The sequence below is a fragment of the Aulonocara sp. 'chitande type north' Nkhata Bay genome, linkage group LG13 (assembly GCF_057382095.1).
Source record: "Aulonocara sp. 'chitande type north' Nkhata Bay isolate Kocher_YH1m ecotype deep benthic linkage group LG13, A_spYH_male_GT1.1, whole genome shotgun sequence".
NCBI classification, from domain to species: Eukaryota; Metazoa; Chordata; class Actinopteri; order Cichliformes; family Cichlidae; genus Aulonocara; species Aulonocara sp. 'chitande type north' Nkhata Bay.
The window spans coordinates 23,469,216-23,485,592 of record NC_141356.1 but is presented as its reverse complement, the minus strand read 5'-3'; the positions used below and the strand labels follow the sequence as shown (position 1 = coordinate 23,485,592).

The 16,377-nt window shown below is 39.0% G+C and overlaps 1 protein-coding gene across 1 annotated transcript in view; it reads left to right on the top strand.

Annotated features, from left to right (window-relative positions):
• Window positions 1–16,377, top strand: part of LOC147316093 (VPS10 domain-containing receptor SorCS3-like) — a 52,476-nt gene that overhangs the window by 12,250 nt on the left and 23,849 nt on the right. Inside the window, exons 2-7 of the mRNA XM_086259288.1 lie at window positions 5,618–5,685; window positions 13,507–13,606; window positions 13,762–13,920; window positions 14,044–14,117; window positions 14,946–15,010; window positions 15,641–15,759. Coding sequence (XP_086115414.1) covers window positions 5,618–5,685; window positions 13,507–13,606; window positions 13,762–13,920; window positions 14,044–14,117; window positions 14,946–15,010; window positions 15,641–15,759 — 585 coding nt within the window. The remainder of the gene's footprint in view (window positions 1–5,617; window positions 5,686–13,506; window positions 13,607–13,761; window positions 13,921–14,043; window positions 14,118–14,945; window positions 15,011–15,640; window positions 15,760–16,377) is intronic.

Sequence of the window (16,377 nt, the reverse complement as noted above, 5' to 3'; positions counted from 1 at the left end):
AGTGCCTGTGGATGGGGTGACACGGGTATGAAATTATGTAAATGCTGAATGGGATTTTTGTAAAAGCTAGGCATAGCTTACCCAGGCTCCATTTTGCAGAAATAATAGAATAGAACAGACTAGAATAGAATACAATAGAGTACCCTTATTGTTCACATCAGTCATTATGATACAGCTTATCTTATATTTGTTGTCAACCAGTGATTTTTTTCACCAGTTCTCACCTTTCTTGGATTTCTCTCTTTGCATGTCGCCTATTTTGCTGGAGTAACCTTTCTGCTATGGCTTGAATGATCCAGAATTTTTGGGACCAGCACCACCTGGTTCAAACAACTACAACATGAGACTTAAAACTACAACGATACTAATACATTTTTAGCATAAAGGCATATATCTATCTATTTGCTTGTGAAAAAGCTAAGCACTAACTGTTTCTATCTGTTGCTTGTGAAAAAGCTAAGCACTAACTGTTTCTATCTGTTGCTTGCTGCTGAGCTGCTGTGCAGGAGTGTGTTGGAGGTTTTTCACTGTAAACAGCTGCCCACTGCTGCCAAAAATGGTGCTTTGAGAGCTGTGAAACAAAACAGAAAAGTTGCGTGGTGTTGGACACTGAGCTGATACTTGTTATAAATCTCTATGTGTTGTTGTTCTATGAAAATATTCTTCCCTTGCTCAAAAAAATCACCTAAAACACTTAATGAATGAAATATTTAAGTTGAAAATCTTCAATGACACACACTTTGTTGAGCACAAAATAAGGTAAAAATGGTGAGTAATAGCCAAATCAGGAAGTCAAATGAAATCATGGCTCTTGACATTGTAGGGTAAAATATTACATAGAAAGAGAGAAACCCGATTATTCCCTATGACAAGCACTTTGTGTCAGTGTGGGGGGAAAAATCCAGTTTTAACAGGAAGAAACCTCAGGCAGAGCAAACCTCAGGCGGAGCAAAGCTCAGCGACGGCAGCCATCTGCCTCGACCGGTTGGACTGAGGCGAAAGAGACGAGTGAAAAAATGAGTGAAAAAAAAGGAAAAAAATCACCAAACTCTCCAACGTTGACGTCATTCCTAAACGACCTCAAACCCAGTCTGACGCTTCTCAAGTCTGCACTGTCATATTACTTATTACAGCTGGACACATGAAAAGCTCTTAGAGAAGACTGTACACATGTATCTACTCGCATGCCAGTTAAGGCAAGGCTTGTCAGATTATGTCTTACTCAGTCACTTGATGGATTCAAAAACCACTTTTACTCTTTTGGGAGATCACAAAACTGACCTCCTGACAGCTGTCAGAGAGAGGTGGCATATTTTGGTTTTAAAATAAAATATCTAATGCATGAAAATAATTCCATTAGTGTTGAAATATTCCAGTGAGTTGTTAGACGTTTGTGGCTCAGATAGACGGGGGTCACTCCCAGGAGATGGCTCGCTCACTGTATGAATGTTTACCCTGCAGTACAATATACAAAGCTTATGTGTATTCATGAAAATGTAAATGTGTGTCATTGTAGCAGTGAACTTTGCAGAGGCTAAAGGTAAGTAACAAAATAGAGATATGTCAGTGCTTCGGTGAGCATCAGCCGCTAGCTGAGTTATTACAATGAACCTTACATCACTCACTGGTATCAACTTTGGGGGTCCCTTGGAAATTAATTTAGCTCCTTGTTGTCCCCTCTAGTTATGTTCAAAAACAGCACCAGATCCACATGAAAGTGGATTCATTTCTCGCATTTCTAAAGATTGTTTCTACTTCCCGCGATGTGTTACTCCTGAGCAGAAAAATAACAGTCTGGAGGTGTGATGTTTAGAGTAAGGGTTCCTTTGCTTCCCTTGACTACCCAATTAGGCAGAAACAATATTTGAGGGGTGCCAGCCTAATTATGCTTTACTTGGGGCTGAATAAGCAACAGGTTCCATTTGAAGCTTGGTGCTAGAAATCACAAAATAACTGTGTTGATGTGCAGCAACAGTCTATTTTATTTTATTTTATTAATAGCCATTTTTCAGTACAGTACAAAGAGATGATTCATACCTAAATTGCGAGTTGTGTAGAAAATATTCTGCCCACCAACTATGTTCAGATGCCTCTCATGTCCCACTGAAGCACATTCAAATTTGACCATTTCGCTTAAAACAAAAGTCGGATTGATATGGAATTTGTAGAGACATGATTCAGTCCACAGGCTGTCATTGCATATGCTGTCTGGCCTGCACAGATGTGCAAGTTGAATGCGTAGGCAGGGTTTTTCCTGAGCAGAGAAATTTTTGGTGGCATCCAAAGATGCATTATTTCAATTGCGGAAAATGAACTTTTGATCTGATGAGATGAGGACCAGGTCTGTGAACACTCGCAGTACATTGCTGTCTTCGAACCTTTTCTGATTCAGGCAATAACGTGGTAGGACAGAGTCAGTCTGCTATCAGTCTGCTTTAAGTTTGAGATTGAATGTGGTTAAGTTGGGAGCGTTAAGTCTGTTGCCATCTACAGACACAGATATTGACATTCACAGACACTCCTCACATTCAGACTCCACCAAGAACCTCATAGTTGTGAAACTTCAGAAATCGCTCCACAAATAGTGACATAGTTGCTGCAGGATGGCTGCAGGATCAGCAAAAATTACAAAGACACTCAGTAACCTTGCTTTTATGTAGGAATATAAACAAAAAATATCTAAACAATCGACTCAAGTAGTTAGTTGAGTTGAGTGCTCCATTGCAAAGAGATGCTTTGCAGACGAGTTGAGCTTATCCGTGCATTACTAAGATTGATTGCATCATGTGAGCTATTTCCAAACCTTCACTAATCTGTCTGAAAGTCATTGCAGTACATCTGAGTCGGGCCATGATTGTCACCTTGTAATCAAAAACGGTCACCCAACCCAGAGGTTGACGGTGTTGCACGCTCAACGTCTGAGCAAACAGCTGGCTGCTACTACATGCAATCGGCTTCTGACAGCAAAAAAACTGAACGAAATCACAAAGTAACCCACTGATTTTTCCAAGTTGAAATGAGGTTTCTGACCTATTTCTATTTTAGAGTGACTAAACCATTAGGCAGGAAAAACTCTGGTGGATCTGTTCGCTGCTAAGTCTTTTGAATTAAGCTAAAAAAAATAATCACAATTAAATTATGGCTTTTAACACTTGTTGCCATGGAGGCTGTTTACTCAGTCATCTAAGAGTTCAAATCTTTGGCAAAAACGACCTGTCTGTGTGTGCCTTTTAATGTTTTCTTTTTCCTCTGTCGCCAAACGAAAAATGCTGGATTAAAAATAAAGAAAGTAATTGGAGAGTCTGTTCTATAAGGAAGAAAGAAACAAATGAGGTGAGATTGAACGAAAGAAAGAAAAGAGGAAGCAAAGAAGGAAAAAACTGCGACAAGAATAGAATGTTAGGATAAAAGGATGACTAAACCCAACTCCTCGGAGGGTGAGAGCCAATCTGAAAAATGATTGGTTGACTTTCCCGGGGCAAAGCTCTCTTTGCTCACATCAATAAAACATAAACATGAATAAATGCACTGCTTTTGGCCTTCCAGGGTCCTTACTTAATTTCATGTATGCAAGTGAGCAATGATATGCATGGAGAATTGTATTTACCTAGAAGGCTCAAAATAATTCTGGAAGCCATTTTGTGTTTGTTTGTTCCTGGTATTTACATAAATGCAAGGCTGCACCACAAACTCGCAGAATTTCGTGTTTAATGCACCTTCATTCTCATACTTTAAGTCACACATCTGGTGTGCAAGTCATGTGCTGTCCCTACTGGTCTCGGCATTTGCATGTATAGTAGTTGCTCCCTATTGACTTGAGTCACAGATGCACAGCCTATCAATAACGCTGAAGATGTGGGAACGTGCAGTCTACAGTGATATACTCTTGATGTATCCACTTAGGGACAAATCATCCAAACAGTCAGCTGCCTCACTAGTCTGTTGGTCCCTGAGGTAGATCTTCACTGACCCATTTCAGTGGGTCAGCTTTTGTTAATGAGCCAACCACACAAACACGTTGACAACAGTTAAGGGAGAGCTCCTAATGGCAATTACAGCTTGGGTGCAGAGAGGCTTTTCGTTATCAAGTTTTGCCATTTGGGGCTATTTTTATCAAGGTTATTTTACATCACCAGCTACATTTATGTACATTTGGTTCATTTGGAATTCACGTGCAAGACAGCAGAAATGATTGAAACCCACGAAACTGTGAACATCTAATCGTTGTTCACTCGATTCGTTTGCTGTGCTGGATGTTTGAATGCCGGTGGTTAAGAATGAACTGCTCTAGTTCTGACACTGATAAAATCAAATCCAGATTCAATTTACCTCGTAGTATTTATAATATCCCGTGACACAGATTCATTGTTGTTAGCAAAAGAGAACTGAAGAGACAAACGATCAACAGTTTGGCTCAGTTTTTCCTCTTGTATCTATTTTTCAAAGCAGGCAATTAGGACTAACATCACAGCCATTTAACTAAGTCTGCGCTCCAAATTGATTCTGACTCCAGCGTTGGACCTTGCAGACATGGTGCATTTAGTTATGCAAATGCTTATCTCACTGTGTGATTGGTTAATTAACCTGCAATGCAGATAGTCCCAGCCATGCACAGTGGCCATTTGATGGCTAAATTGTGGGTCAATTGGGTTTTAACATTTTCAAAGCAGACTTAGATACGTGTCATTGTTCCTCTGAGTCTTGTGTGGCTTTTTACGGTTTAATGAGTCGTTCCATGGGTCCCATAAGGTTAATACTTTAAACTCACTGTAATTGAGCTTTTGCCCTATCTTTCATGGCTTTTTTTAAATAAAATCACAATATTATGTCATCTTTCTAGTCTTTGATTGTAATTATCTACCATTCCTTCTCCCACAATTCATACAGCACCCCAAGCTCTCTACCCTACCCCTCTTTCTATCCTGAGTTATGAGCATCCCCACGGGAAGTCATTTATAATGCCATTGGAGTGACAATAATGCGTTTGCACACCATTTCACTCTGCCCTCTGTGCCTTGACAGGCTTTTATGGGCCGCATTTTTGTTTCCCCAGAAACACATTGTCCAACCATCCCCAGAGAACAAATGTTCCACCTAAACTGGAACTGGACGTCTTCCAATGAGTAAAAAGAGTAAAATAACAACATGTAACATCAGCATTTGAGATTTGTTGGTGCTTTTGCAGCCAAGGTACTTAAATGTTTTGAAGGTAAAAGCAAAGCTGAAGTTTAAAAAAAAAGGAAATGAGAGAGGATGGTGCATTGCAGCCACTGACTGCATTTCTTTTCATTGTTCACTGAACAATTATGTTCAGAGTTTTCTGTCATGTAGGTATCATTCCACATGAGATACAGACACAACTCTTGACAGCCTTCATGGATTTCTTTTTTCAGATCCTGCCACTAGTCGACTGACATTTCCTGACAACATGAGGATCACTTGTCATTGGGCTAACATACTGTATGAGCCTGATATTTATTAGCAAAGAAAAGTAGCGGACATGTTGTATTTATTCCAAGTCATTAGGTGGAGACAGATAATGTGCGCTGCCGAGCCAAAGGTTTTTAATGCAGATCTTGACTTGTAATTAAATATGTCTGTTGTGGTTACGTTGCAGGTGATCCTGATCTTGACTAAACTCTATGACTTCAATCTGGGGGGTGTTACCGAGAGCTCACTCTGGAGGTAAGTTTTCCTTTTTTAATCTCTGCTATCTTTTCCTTTGCATACCAATATTAAGGTTGCGGTATCACTGCAGGAATTTTATAAAAATGCAAAATCACAAGCCAAGAACAACAACAATAATATATTCATCGAGTGCTGGATACTGTAAGCATGATTTATAGTGTTCTCCCTTGCTAGGATACGAACAATCAAGTTTCACTCGAAGCCAATATGAAGTATGTTTTAATAAAGCATCTTGAAGTACCATCCTCTTTTTGCTTGCTGGAGTTCCATAAATAACACAACTAGCACCACAACAACCTTTTAAAGAAGGCCCAACCTATTTTCTGTCCATCATCAGCAGGACTATTTCTGAAAGATAAACCTTAAGAATGATCTGAGGGATTCTCTGTTTGGATCTGTGGTGCTTTTCCTCTGACCTAGAAACTTTGTGATGGAGTTTTTGATTGATTGTCATCTGTAACCTTTTGTTTCAGAAGCAATTGACATGCAATTGCTGCTATATAGCCGTAGTAATTTCATTCAGTATGTATTGAGAGGTGAGTTACAGTGCCCTGTCAGGTCATAAATAAGAATGGAATTCATTAAGGATTATACCATAGAGCCCAATCCAGCCTCTGATATGCCTTTTCTCTCACCTCTGCCATAGCCTGCAGAGAACTCATTTCATTCTGAAATACACGTGAAAAAGAGACCATCAGTCCGCCAAGCATAGAGTTTCAAATTAATATCTGTTTCACCAGAGGCGGCACTAAGATTTACACCCGACTTGACACATTTTGAAATCCCATATTGTGTACAGGAGGTCTTCCATCATCAAGGTGTCTGCTTAACAATGGCACCACGAGTAAATTAGAGTGTTCCTCCGGGGATGCACAAAGGTTCTTAGTATGAGTATTAGAAAAGCAGAGATTTGAATGTTATGAAAAGAAAAGGGAGTAAATGATTTCTGTGATAACACAATAAATGATTTATGACTACAGCTGCAGGCCTCTGTTGGTGGCAAGACGCAGTGTTCGGATCAACGGATGACTTACAGAAGCCATCTAAACACGCATCAAGTGCCTTTTGTGTTTTGAGATGCCTGCCGCTCCTGCCCAAGAAACATCACAATATAGTAACATCGTTTAAGAGGCTTACTTCCACCACTGCAATCAAAGAGCGATATGCCAGCTGAAAGCAGTACTTAAGCACAAATACAAATGCGTTTAGGGTAAGGCTTTGAAAACAATGTCAACAGCAAACGGAACGATTCAAGTTAATGCACAGACAATGATAGCAGACACTGGGTGTCTATCCAATTATACAGTGAAATTACATTTGGAGGCACTCAGGTAAAACTGAAGCTTGGTTTGGCCGTTTGTGCTGAGGAGAAATATGAGAACCAAGATGATGAACACATCTGCCCCTTTTTGTGGATAGCAGTTTTGTGCAAGTGTCTTTACATGCAACAGATCTAAATTTCTGATTGCGTTTAAATACAGCTGGTTGTTATTTACATTTATTTTAAAATCTGTCTCATTAAATTTTTAATATTAAAAGAAAACACTGCTTTTCTCAGGCTGTACTGGGATACTCATACTCATAGAGCAGGGATAGCTCAGTAGGTAGAGTGGTGGCCCTATGATCGGAAGGTCGGGGGTTTGAATCCACTGAACGGCTACCCTGTGGTACCCCTGAGCAAGGTACTGTCCTTACCCACTACTCCCTGTTCTACAGCCCAATGGTTGCCCACCACTTTACTGCGTGAATGGGTTAAATACAGAGAGGAATTTCCCCACAAGGATCAATTAAACATAGATTATTTTTATACACTCTGCTTTAGCTCCTGTTCCTTTTAAACTACCTTTCAGGAAGGATTGGTCTGATTGGTCAGTTAGCTAGTCCAAAGCAAGGTAACACTGGGTTACATGTAAAACTGTCGCCTGTAAACAAAAAGGTTTAGCTTAACCAATAAATTTACATGTAAATTAAAAAAAACACAGCATCACTGCTGTTTGTAGCTTGCTGCTACAATTCTTTTAGATGCACCGAGTAGCAGGTTAAAAAAATTGCTTCAAAATAATGTTGTGCGTTGGTCTAAATTGGCTGTGTTCGTGTCACTGTTTTATGTGCATTCTGTAGCTTTATTGGGAATTCAGCAAAGTACAACATGCAAGTGCAAAGAGATTTGCAGAGAAACAAATGCATAAAACAATAATGTTAACCACACTAGCTGTGCACAGTGCTAGCACTTATAAGGATTTTCTTATTGTTGCGGGGAGATTGCCACCAAAATAAAAGTAATCCAGTGACTTTTTATTTCTTGCATTGTTGGGTATGCATGTGTTCAGCAGCAACAGATAATTCAGAGTGTTTTGTCCATTTTGTTTGAGGGTGTGCCAAACTTGCCTCCATGTGGGCAGTATAACAGTCTGCTGTGTAGTGGCACAGATAAGTAAGAGAAGAAAATCCTGAACTACAAGTGTTTCAAACCGTTCAGAAGCACTATTTTCCATGGGAGGGAATAACTACATTTGTCCTCTCTTACTTTGAAAACCTTTTACATTTACAAAAAAATGCCATGTAACAGACTAAAGGGTTAGAGGAGAAACTCAAAAAGCATAATGTGAGCACTTTAAGTTTTCCCTACTGAAAAGAAAACCTAATGAAAGAGGATGAAACTAAATATCTAAATCAGTTGAAAGCACAGAGAATAAAAGGCAATTCTGGCTCTAATTTAAGATTAAAAGCTATATGAAAGGGGATTTCATCACAGCACTTGAAAGGAAGTCTTCAAAATTCCTTCCTCACAGCCTTCAATGTACAAACAGTATGAAAGGAGAGTTATTACTCTTATACTGTAAGCTTGCAATGTGTCCATTACGCAGAATAATGTTGTATTCAAGGACTGTAGTCATGCTGGATGATTTAGCCCTTCAACAACAAAGAGCATATTCTATATTTACTGATTAACATTTTCCATTACATACCTGGACTTCATTAATTGATTCCGTACCTGGTTTTATTACATGTCAGTGTATCGTTTAAATCAGCTTGCAGAGACTTGTTTGACATGCAGGGAATTGATGTTTAGTCTGCATGATGTCTTTGTCAGAGTTAAATTATTTCTGTTGCAGATTTCTGTGAGAACTGCCTGATTATTATCCCAACTTTTCACTGCAGAAATCTGCCAGACTTGGCTCTCATAAATCATATTCCTTCTTTTGACGTTCATGTTATCTTGTTGGGTGTCAAAAAGCTTTAAAGTGTGAGCTTTCCTTAATGATTTCGAACGCACGAGTCTTCAAATTAGCCCCGGTGTGAAATATACACCATCTTACAGCGATGACAAATTTCCTGATAAAATCCCCAAAACACTAAATGTATCTTGTGGAATTTTCTCATAAAAATAATTTTCTAACATTTGATATTATTCACCAAAGTACAGTCTTGGCTAGCAGTCTTGAGTCACACCTCATTTCTTTCTATTTTGCTAGGAAAATGGAAAAATAGGTTCAGCGGTTTATTGAAATGTGCACATGCATATATAGAAATTCAGTATTAGGAAGAAGCAGAGTTTGCACCAATCTACAAAGTTTGTAAAAGTTCATATTTCAGTATGACTATCTTCATTCTTCAACACACATTTTCAAAAAAAAAATCCCTTAGGTGAGTTTTCTTGTTATTTCTTCAAGTATTCCTCAGGAATAGTTTTCAAGACTTTCTGAAAGTCATTCAAAGCTCTTCTTTGAATGTTGCCTGAAGTTTGCTCTTTAACCCACACTGCTTGAACAATGTTGAGGTCCGCTATCTCGGTAGGATAATCCATAACTGATAGTGTTCCATTGTGTGTTCTTCTATCCAGGTATGCCTTTACTGCATTGGCAGTGTGTTTGTTTGCCAGCAATACTATATAGAATACTATATGTTAATTATAACATTAATTTTGAACAGATCTTGAACAAACAGTGGCTGAAATGCAGACCTAAACCGTGACAGTGTCCACCATGTTTAAAGACTACTATAAAACACTCATATTAGTACCTCTTCATGTCCTGTGTCAGGTCTTTGTTGGATTTTTGCTTTTAGATACTCTTTCTCTGCTGTAGATAGTTTTGTAGACCTGGCACTTTTCCTTTGTCCTCCATTTCTCCAGTTTCCTCAATTTTCTTGAGGAAACACTGCACAGCATGTCAAGATTTTCAGCTCTTTGCAAATCACCTTGTTGGTGCAAAAATACTATTTAACGCCTGTCAAACTGTGTTATCTTTGCCATTGTTTGTAGATTCAGCTAAAGAAATGGGAACAAATCATGTGTTTATGGAACAGGCTGCTTGTAACAAAGTGCCTAAAGATACAATTTAAAACAGTTTTTTCTGCGAAGCTGTCTGATGCAACACCTTTTTTTTATTTGAATGATTGATAGATCAGTATTAAGAGGCTTAACAAACAAAAACAAAACAAAAGCTACACTGTAAACTGTCAGTTACAAAGACGAGAATCAGTGAAAAAGCAGCCAATGTCCAGTTTAAATTAACTTTAAAATAAATTCAGAAAGCTTTGAGAACTATTGCTCAAGAACACTTTAACAAATACAAGAAAGTCTGGGTAAAAATGTAAAGGAATTAGGCTGTGCTAAAGTCTTTTGCACAATATTGTACGTTATGTGTATTCCTGAGGCCAAACAACTTTGTTCAAGAAATGTCCTATAAGGTATGGGTATTTCTTTTAAATATTTGCACAACTAGCTTTTAAAAAATATGTTGCAGTGACTTTAGTTAGCAATCTTGTGTTTCTTTACTATAGCAATATTTCCTAGTAATCTATAATCTTAATCCTTTTTAGATGTAACATGTCTGTAATTTAGTCCACAGCAAAATATCTACCTCATACAGAAGTGCCATGGCATAATAATCGAATGCATGGAGACATCACAGTGATGTCTGTCTTTTTTCTGTGCACCTGTGTTTTGCCTCTTTATGTTTCGTTGCTTTTTGCATGCAAACTCAGGTATCAATTCTGCCACACAGCATGGACACCCACTCATACAAAATGCAAGCTCAAATGTAGTTATTTGGCAGTCTATAGTAACATTAGTTTTGTAGCTGGCTAGCAGACATGTTATTCAATTCAAGCAAATCAACAGTTTACATGCCGTGTTTTGGGTAAATGTCTAAGTCACATAAAGCTCCCCTGACAATACAAATCCTATGTGAATAGTGTTGTCTGCTCTTTCCTTTGGCTTTATTGGAACCAGTAGCTGATCAATAGAATCAGCAGTGTGATGTCATACACTAGCCTTGCTTTCACTTTATTGGCAAACTAATCATTGAGCCAAATGTATTAATTTGCTTCAACAGTGGCTTCACCTTCACTAGCTGATGTCATCCTTCACTGCACCTTTTTTGTATTTCAGCTGTTCCTTCTTGTTTTTACAGCTTTCATGCAGCATGCATTTGTATTGCCTACTAATAGCATGTTTGTCAGCAGTGATAATACATATCCTGTCTCTTGCATATTTGTTTCTGTGCATGTGAGTCCTCAAGCTACACGATTGTTGCTAAATTACATATCATTCTTCATATAACTACACTGCATGCACAATCACTTGGCAGGTTAGTATTCATCATATAATAATTTCTATGCACACTATTCAACTCCAAAACATATAAGCCTAAAAGCTTGTTGCTGTTTATCATTTTCAGGTGATGTTTCTGTAATATGAGAGGGAGCAGGCTAAATTGATTCACACTGTTTATTAAGGTGTTCATAATTACTGGACAAATTAATTATCTCAGGTAGCCCATGACGAGATTTAAATAACAGGGAAATATCAAAAACCATGCAGTGACTTTTAGATGTTTGCAAAACCTCTTTGAGTGACTAACAAATAATGAAGTGTTTTGTTAAAAATGGCACAAATTAAATGCAGAAGAATGTGGGTAACCCCTCCAGTTCTGGCTGAACAAGAACAAGATGAAATGACAGTGACTGTTTTTGGAGCAGACGGATGTGTCCGTGGCTGGATTACTAAACACAAAGTGCACCGGGCGGAGGTGGAGGTGGAAAAGGGGTCCTGGTAAGAGCTGCTATAATTAAGGATGAACTATTTGGACCTTTTAGGGTTGAAGGTGGAGTGAAAATTCCAAAGTTACAAGGAAGCTTTTCTAAGATTCTTTCTTCACATTGTGATACGGGAAGAAGTTGGCAGTATTTAAGAAGGAAAATCAGGAAAATCCTCTATCACATGCATACAAATCCTTCAACTGCTAGCCAGGGAGGCCTCAAAAATGACTTGGCTGTCTTCTTCACCTGTCCTAAATGCTGTTAAAAACCTTTGATAAGTTTTGATGCTTAAACAAAAGTTGATCTTAACAAAGGGCCAAAGAAAAAACAGACTTTTCCTGCCTTAATTCTACTGGAAACACTCCTCAGAGATTGTGGTCCATACTGACATGATAAGCTCACACATTTGATGCAGATTTCTGCCACATCCCAAAGGTGCTGTACTGGATTAAGATCTGGAGACTATGGAAGCCATTTTTTTATGTTCAGGAAACCAGTTTGAAATAATTTGAGTTCTGCCACTCTGCTGGTCAGCGACAATACTCAGGTAGACTGTGGTGTTTAAATGATTGCCAATTGGTACTAGGGGGCCCAAAGTGTGCCAAGAAAGTATCCCTGACACCATTACACCATCAGAAGCTTGAAGCATTGATACAAGGTAGGATGAATCCATGCTTTCATGTTGTTTACCCCAAATTCTGACCATACCATGGGAATACCCAAGTACTCTCAATTTTTTAAATATTCAGACCAGCCCGTCTGGCACCAACAGCCATGCTCCATTCAAAGTTACTTAAATCAAATTTCTCCCCAATTCTGATGCTCAGTGTGAACATCTCTTCACACCTAAATGCACTGACTTGATCGGCTGATTAGATATTTGCTTTAACGAGCAGCTGAACAGGTGTAACTAATGAAGTGGCTAGTGAGCGCAATTGTAGAGTAATTAAAACGTAGCTTCCCCCTTGGAACACAAGTGATGAGTTGCCAAGTTATCTGCAATTTAGACTCCACAGTCTGGAGAGCAAATTAAAGTTTTGGAAATATTTATATAAATACTGAAATTGTATTTTCAAAAATAATAGGCAGATGTTGCAGCTAGTTAGAGCAAATTAAATTAAAGCTGACTTCAAAGCTTTAACTTTTATTAATATTTATTTATATGCATGTACACTGCTGTGCAAATTTGTATGTGACTCAGCATCTTGCTTTCAAAGCTGGGTTTTGCTACTTACCACTCAAAATACTTGGCGTGGCTGCCTGAAGCCTAAGATACAAACAAACAAAATAGACGCCCGCTCACTACTTGCTAAAAGCACCGTGGGGTTACTTTTAGCAGTGATTAATTTTATCTTTTTATCCAGCATATTTCTGTAAAAATTAGCTCTACAGTTACTACTTGAAAGCCCTGCTTTTCAGCCAAACACCACCCTCTGATTACATTACACATTTAGTCCTTTTATAATCTGAGCTGCAATGAATGGCAGTTTTTAGTGTAGCAGTGTTTTTTAACGCAGCACTTTGCAGGAGCAACAAAACCTACATTAGCATGAATGTAGACTGTGCAAGTAGATTTTCATCCCTTAAAGCAAAAGGCTGCCCGAATGGTAGAAAATCTATCGAAAAAAGTATGGTATACTCTGGAGTCTTCTAAAGAATAAGTGATTTGCAGTTAATGGGCTAAAACATCCCAACACTCTGCTATGGGGCTTTCAAATTTGTCTCTAATGGATTTTTTTCATCAGACATGAAATGTTTTTTGTTTGTGTCCAGATCCACTGATTATGGGAGCACCTACACCAAACTCAACGACAAAGTGGGTTCAAGGACAGTTTTAAGTTACCTCTACGTCTGCCCTACCAACAAACAGAAGGTTAGCATTTACCTGTTGCTTATTACATCTTCCTGGCGTGAAATTTATTATTTTTTTTTTTTAAATGTTGTTCTCTCTCTCTCTCTCACCTACACATACATGTATATGTGTGTGTGTGTGTATAAATACACATCATCTGGCCCTTTGTACTTTAGATAATGGTACTTAGTGACCCAGAAGTAGAGAGCGCTGTTCTCATCAGTTCAGATGAAGGGGCGAGCTTTGAAAAGCATCCCATTAACTTCAACATCCTGAGCCTGCTCTTCCATCCCGCGCAGGAGAACTGGATACTCGCCTATAGTCATGACAGCAAGGTATCTTCTGAGTGAATCCACAATGAAACTTAAAGTGGGAATAAAATAATGTTCGATGCTCAGTAACATCTTATTCCTGAAAATTTTACGCGTGATGAAGATCAGCCTGTTTTTGTCTTGCAGCTGTACAGTTCGATGGACTTTGGGAGAAAATGGCAGCTTGTTCATGACAACGTGATGCCAGGCAGATTCTACTGGTATGATTATGTCGACCCCCGTATTTCTTTTTAACTCCTTCTGTACAGTGATTGCAATTTGCATCATCAGAGTGTTCACGACTCTATAGTCTTAGAGGGATCCTGTGACCTCTAGTCAAAAGCAGATCTCACACACAGCAGTCGAGCTCGAAACTGATTATATCCACGTCACGTAGACCTGAAGGAATATGTTTCTTTGTCCATAGCACAAACATGACATGCTGTTTTTGTTGTCGCTGTCATTTAGTAATCTTGACTGTGCGGGCACAAGGCAGTGAATATTGATGTGAGGCCGTTTATCCCTGTTTGTCATAGTATGTGTCAAACCCAGTGGGTTTTTTGCTGGGAAAGAAAGGACATTGGTTGGAGGACATCCTCTCCACATGCATGAACAGTTAGATGTTTGATAAATAAGAAGAGCGCAGCGGGTGAAGCAGCACTCGAAACACTGCATTATTTGTCCACTTGAATACTATTTCTTCATGCACATTATGCCAAATAGTTATTTTTCAAAATAAGGCCGGAGCCTCCTACAATTTTGTAAAAACACACATTTGCCATGGTATGTGTTTATGGGAATGGGGGATGTTTTGCCAAGCCCCCCGCCATGCCATACTACTCTTCTTTTGCCGTTTCCTTTGTTGTTGGTGAATTGAGATTAATTGCCGCTGGTGGCACAGATCGTACATTGACCGATCTACAGGAAATAAAAACATATTGTTATGGGTTTCACAGAATAGTGATGTCCATCTGAGCATTTTTTTCCTTTTCTTGCCCACCAACCTTTTTCCGCTCCTCTTTATTTTCTCCTCCTCTTCTTCTTTCAAGGGCGGTAATGGGGCTAGACAGAGAATCAGATGTGGTCCACATTGAGACGCGCATCGGAAAAGGCCGTGAGTACTGCACTCCAGTTTGCTGCAGTAGCAAGACCCACAGGACCCCTTGCCTCTCATTTAGAGCGAGGTCACGGGCAAGATGAGACCTGTTCTTCTGTTCAGATTGGTCCCTGAAGTCTAGTAAAGCAGAATAGGTGTCTCCTGACAAAAACGGAGAATTTTAGTGGGCTGATGGATGTTTCTTCTCGTTAATCTCCCCCCTGAGTTTCATAGACAAACCTCAGCTTCCCCTTTCTAAACAGCGTGGTCTATTCTGTCAAACCAATTAAAGGAATCTCCTGCATTAGAAATGATGCTCATATTCCTCCTGTGGTGAGAAAATGTGTATCAGAATTACCATACAACCTCTCCTTGTCTGGCACAATAACATCTTGAAATTTACTTTGTCGTGTAACGCTGCCAGAGCTTTGACTCTAATAGTCTTGAATCTAATTTGGATTTTAAAAGTATTTGGTGACTAGTGTCAGTGTTTGACTGTTACACAAGCTGAAAATTGTTCCAGAGCGATGAACTTGGAGTGGATTTTGGATTTACATACTGTATAGCAGCTCCACTGCATACAAAGTACTGTTTGAAGATAAATGGTTGTAATCAACTTCTGATTGATTTCCTTTTGTCTCTTTCCAGGTGCTCAGTATGTGAAGTGCAGAGCCCAGCGATGCACAGAAGGCAACAGACAGTACCTCTTCCCTGGACACGTAGACACCAACTCACTCGTCGTACAGGATGAATACGTTTTCACACAGGTTTGCATAGTAATAGATTACTTTCATCGATTAAACTAAGCCAGTCGTCGGCATCTTTTCATGCAAAGGTTGCTGTCTATGTGATTTTTGATTTTCTTTTTTTCATTGTCGTTTGTTTTTATTTTGCTCTCATGTGCACCCAATTCATCCTTTTCCATCAAAACCCATGTAATAGCTTTCTCCAACACACCTGTTCCCCACTGGCCCGATGTGTGTTTTGATTATGTTTTGTCTCGTTCATGTCAAGGCACGCTCAGTCTTTGAGTTTCCACACAGACATACTCCATGCCTGAAAAAGGAACTGTGAATAGACAGGTTGGTGTCCGTATTATCATTCACTCTGACTTTGACTCCAATTAGACATCCACAGTCAGGGTCATTATTAGAAAATTTAATTTTCAAATGCCCTCCACTGTCATTGATTTCCATCCACAGCTATGCAATTTTCTCTTGCTGGTCAGGCTTGATGCATTTTGGTCATCCTTGACTGTACTAACTAAATTTGGGGAAAATAAAAAAATCAAATTATACTACTTTTCTGTGGCTGCTTTCATTTTAAATAAACACCCCTAAATATTTTCTGTTCATTTTAATTTATTTGTTGCAGCAGCAATGCTA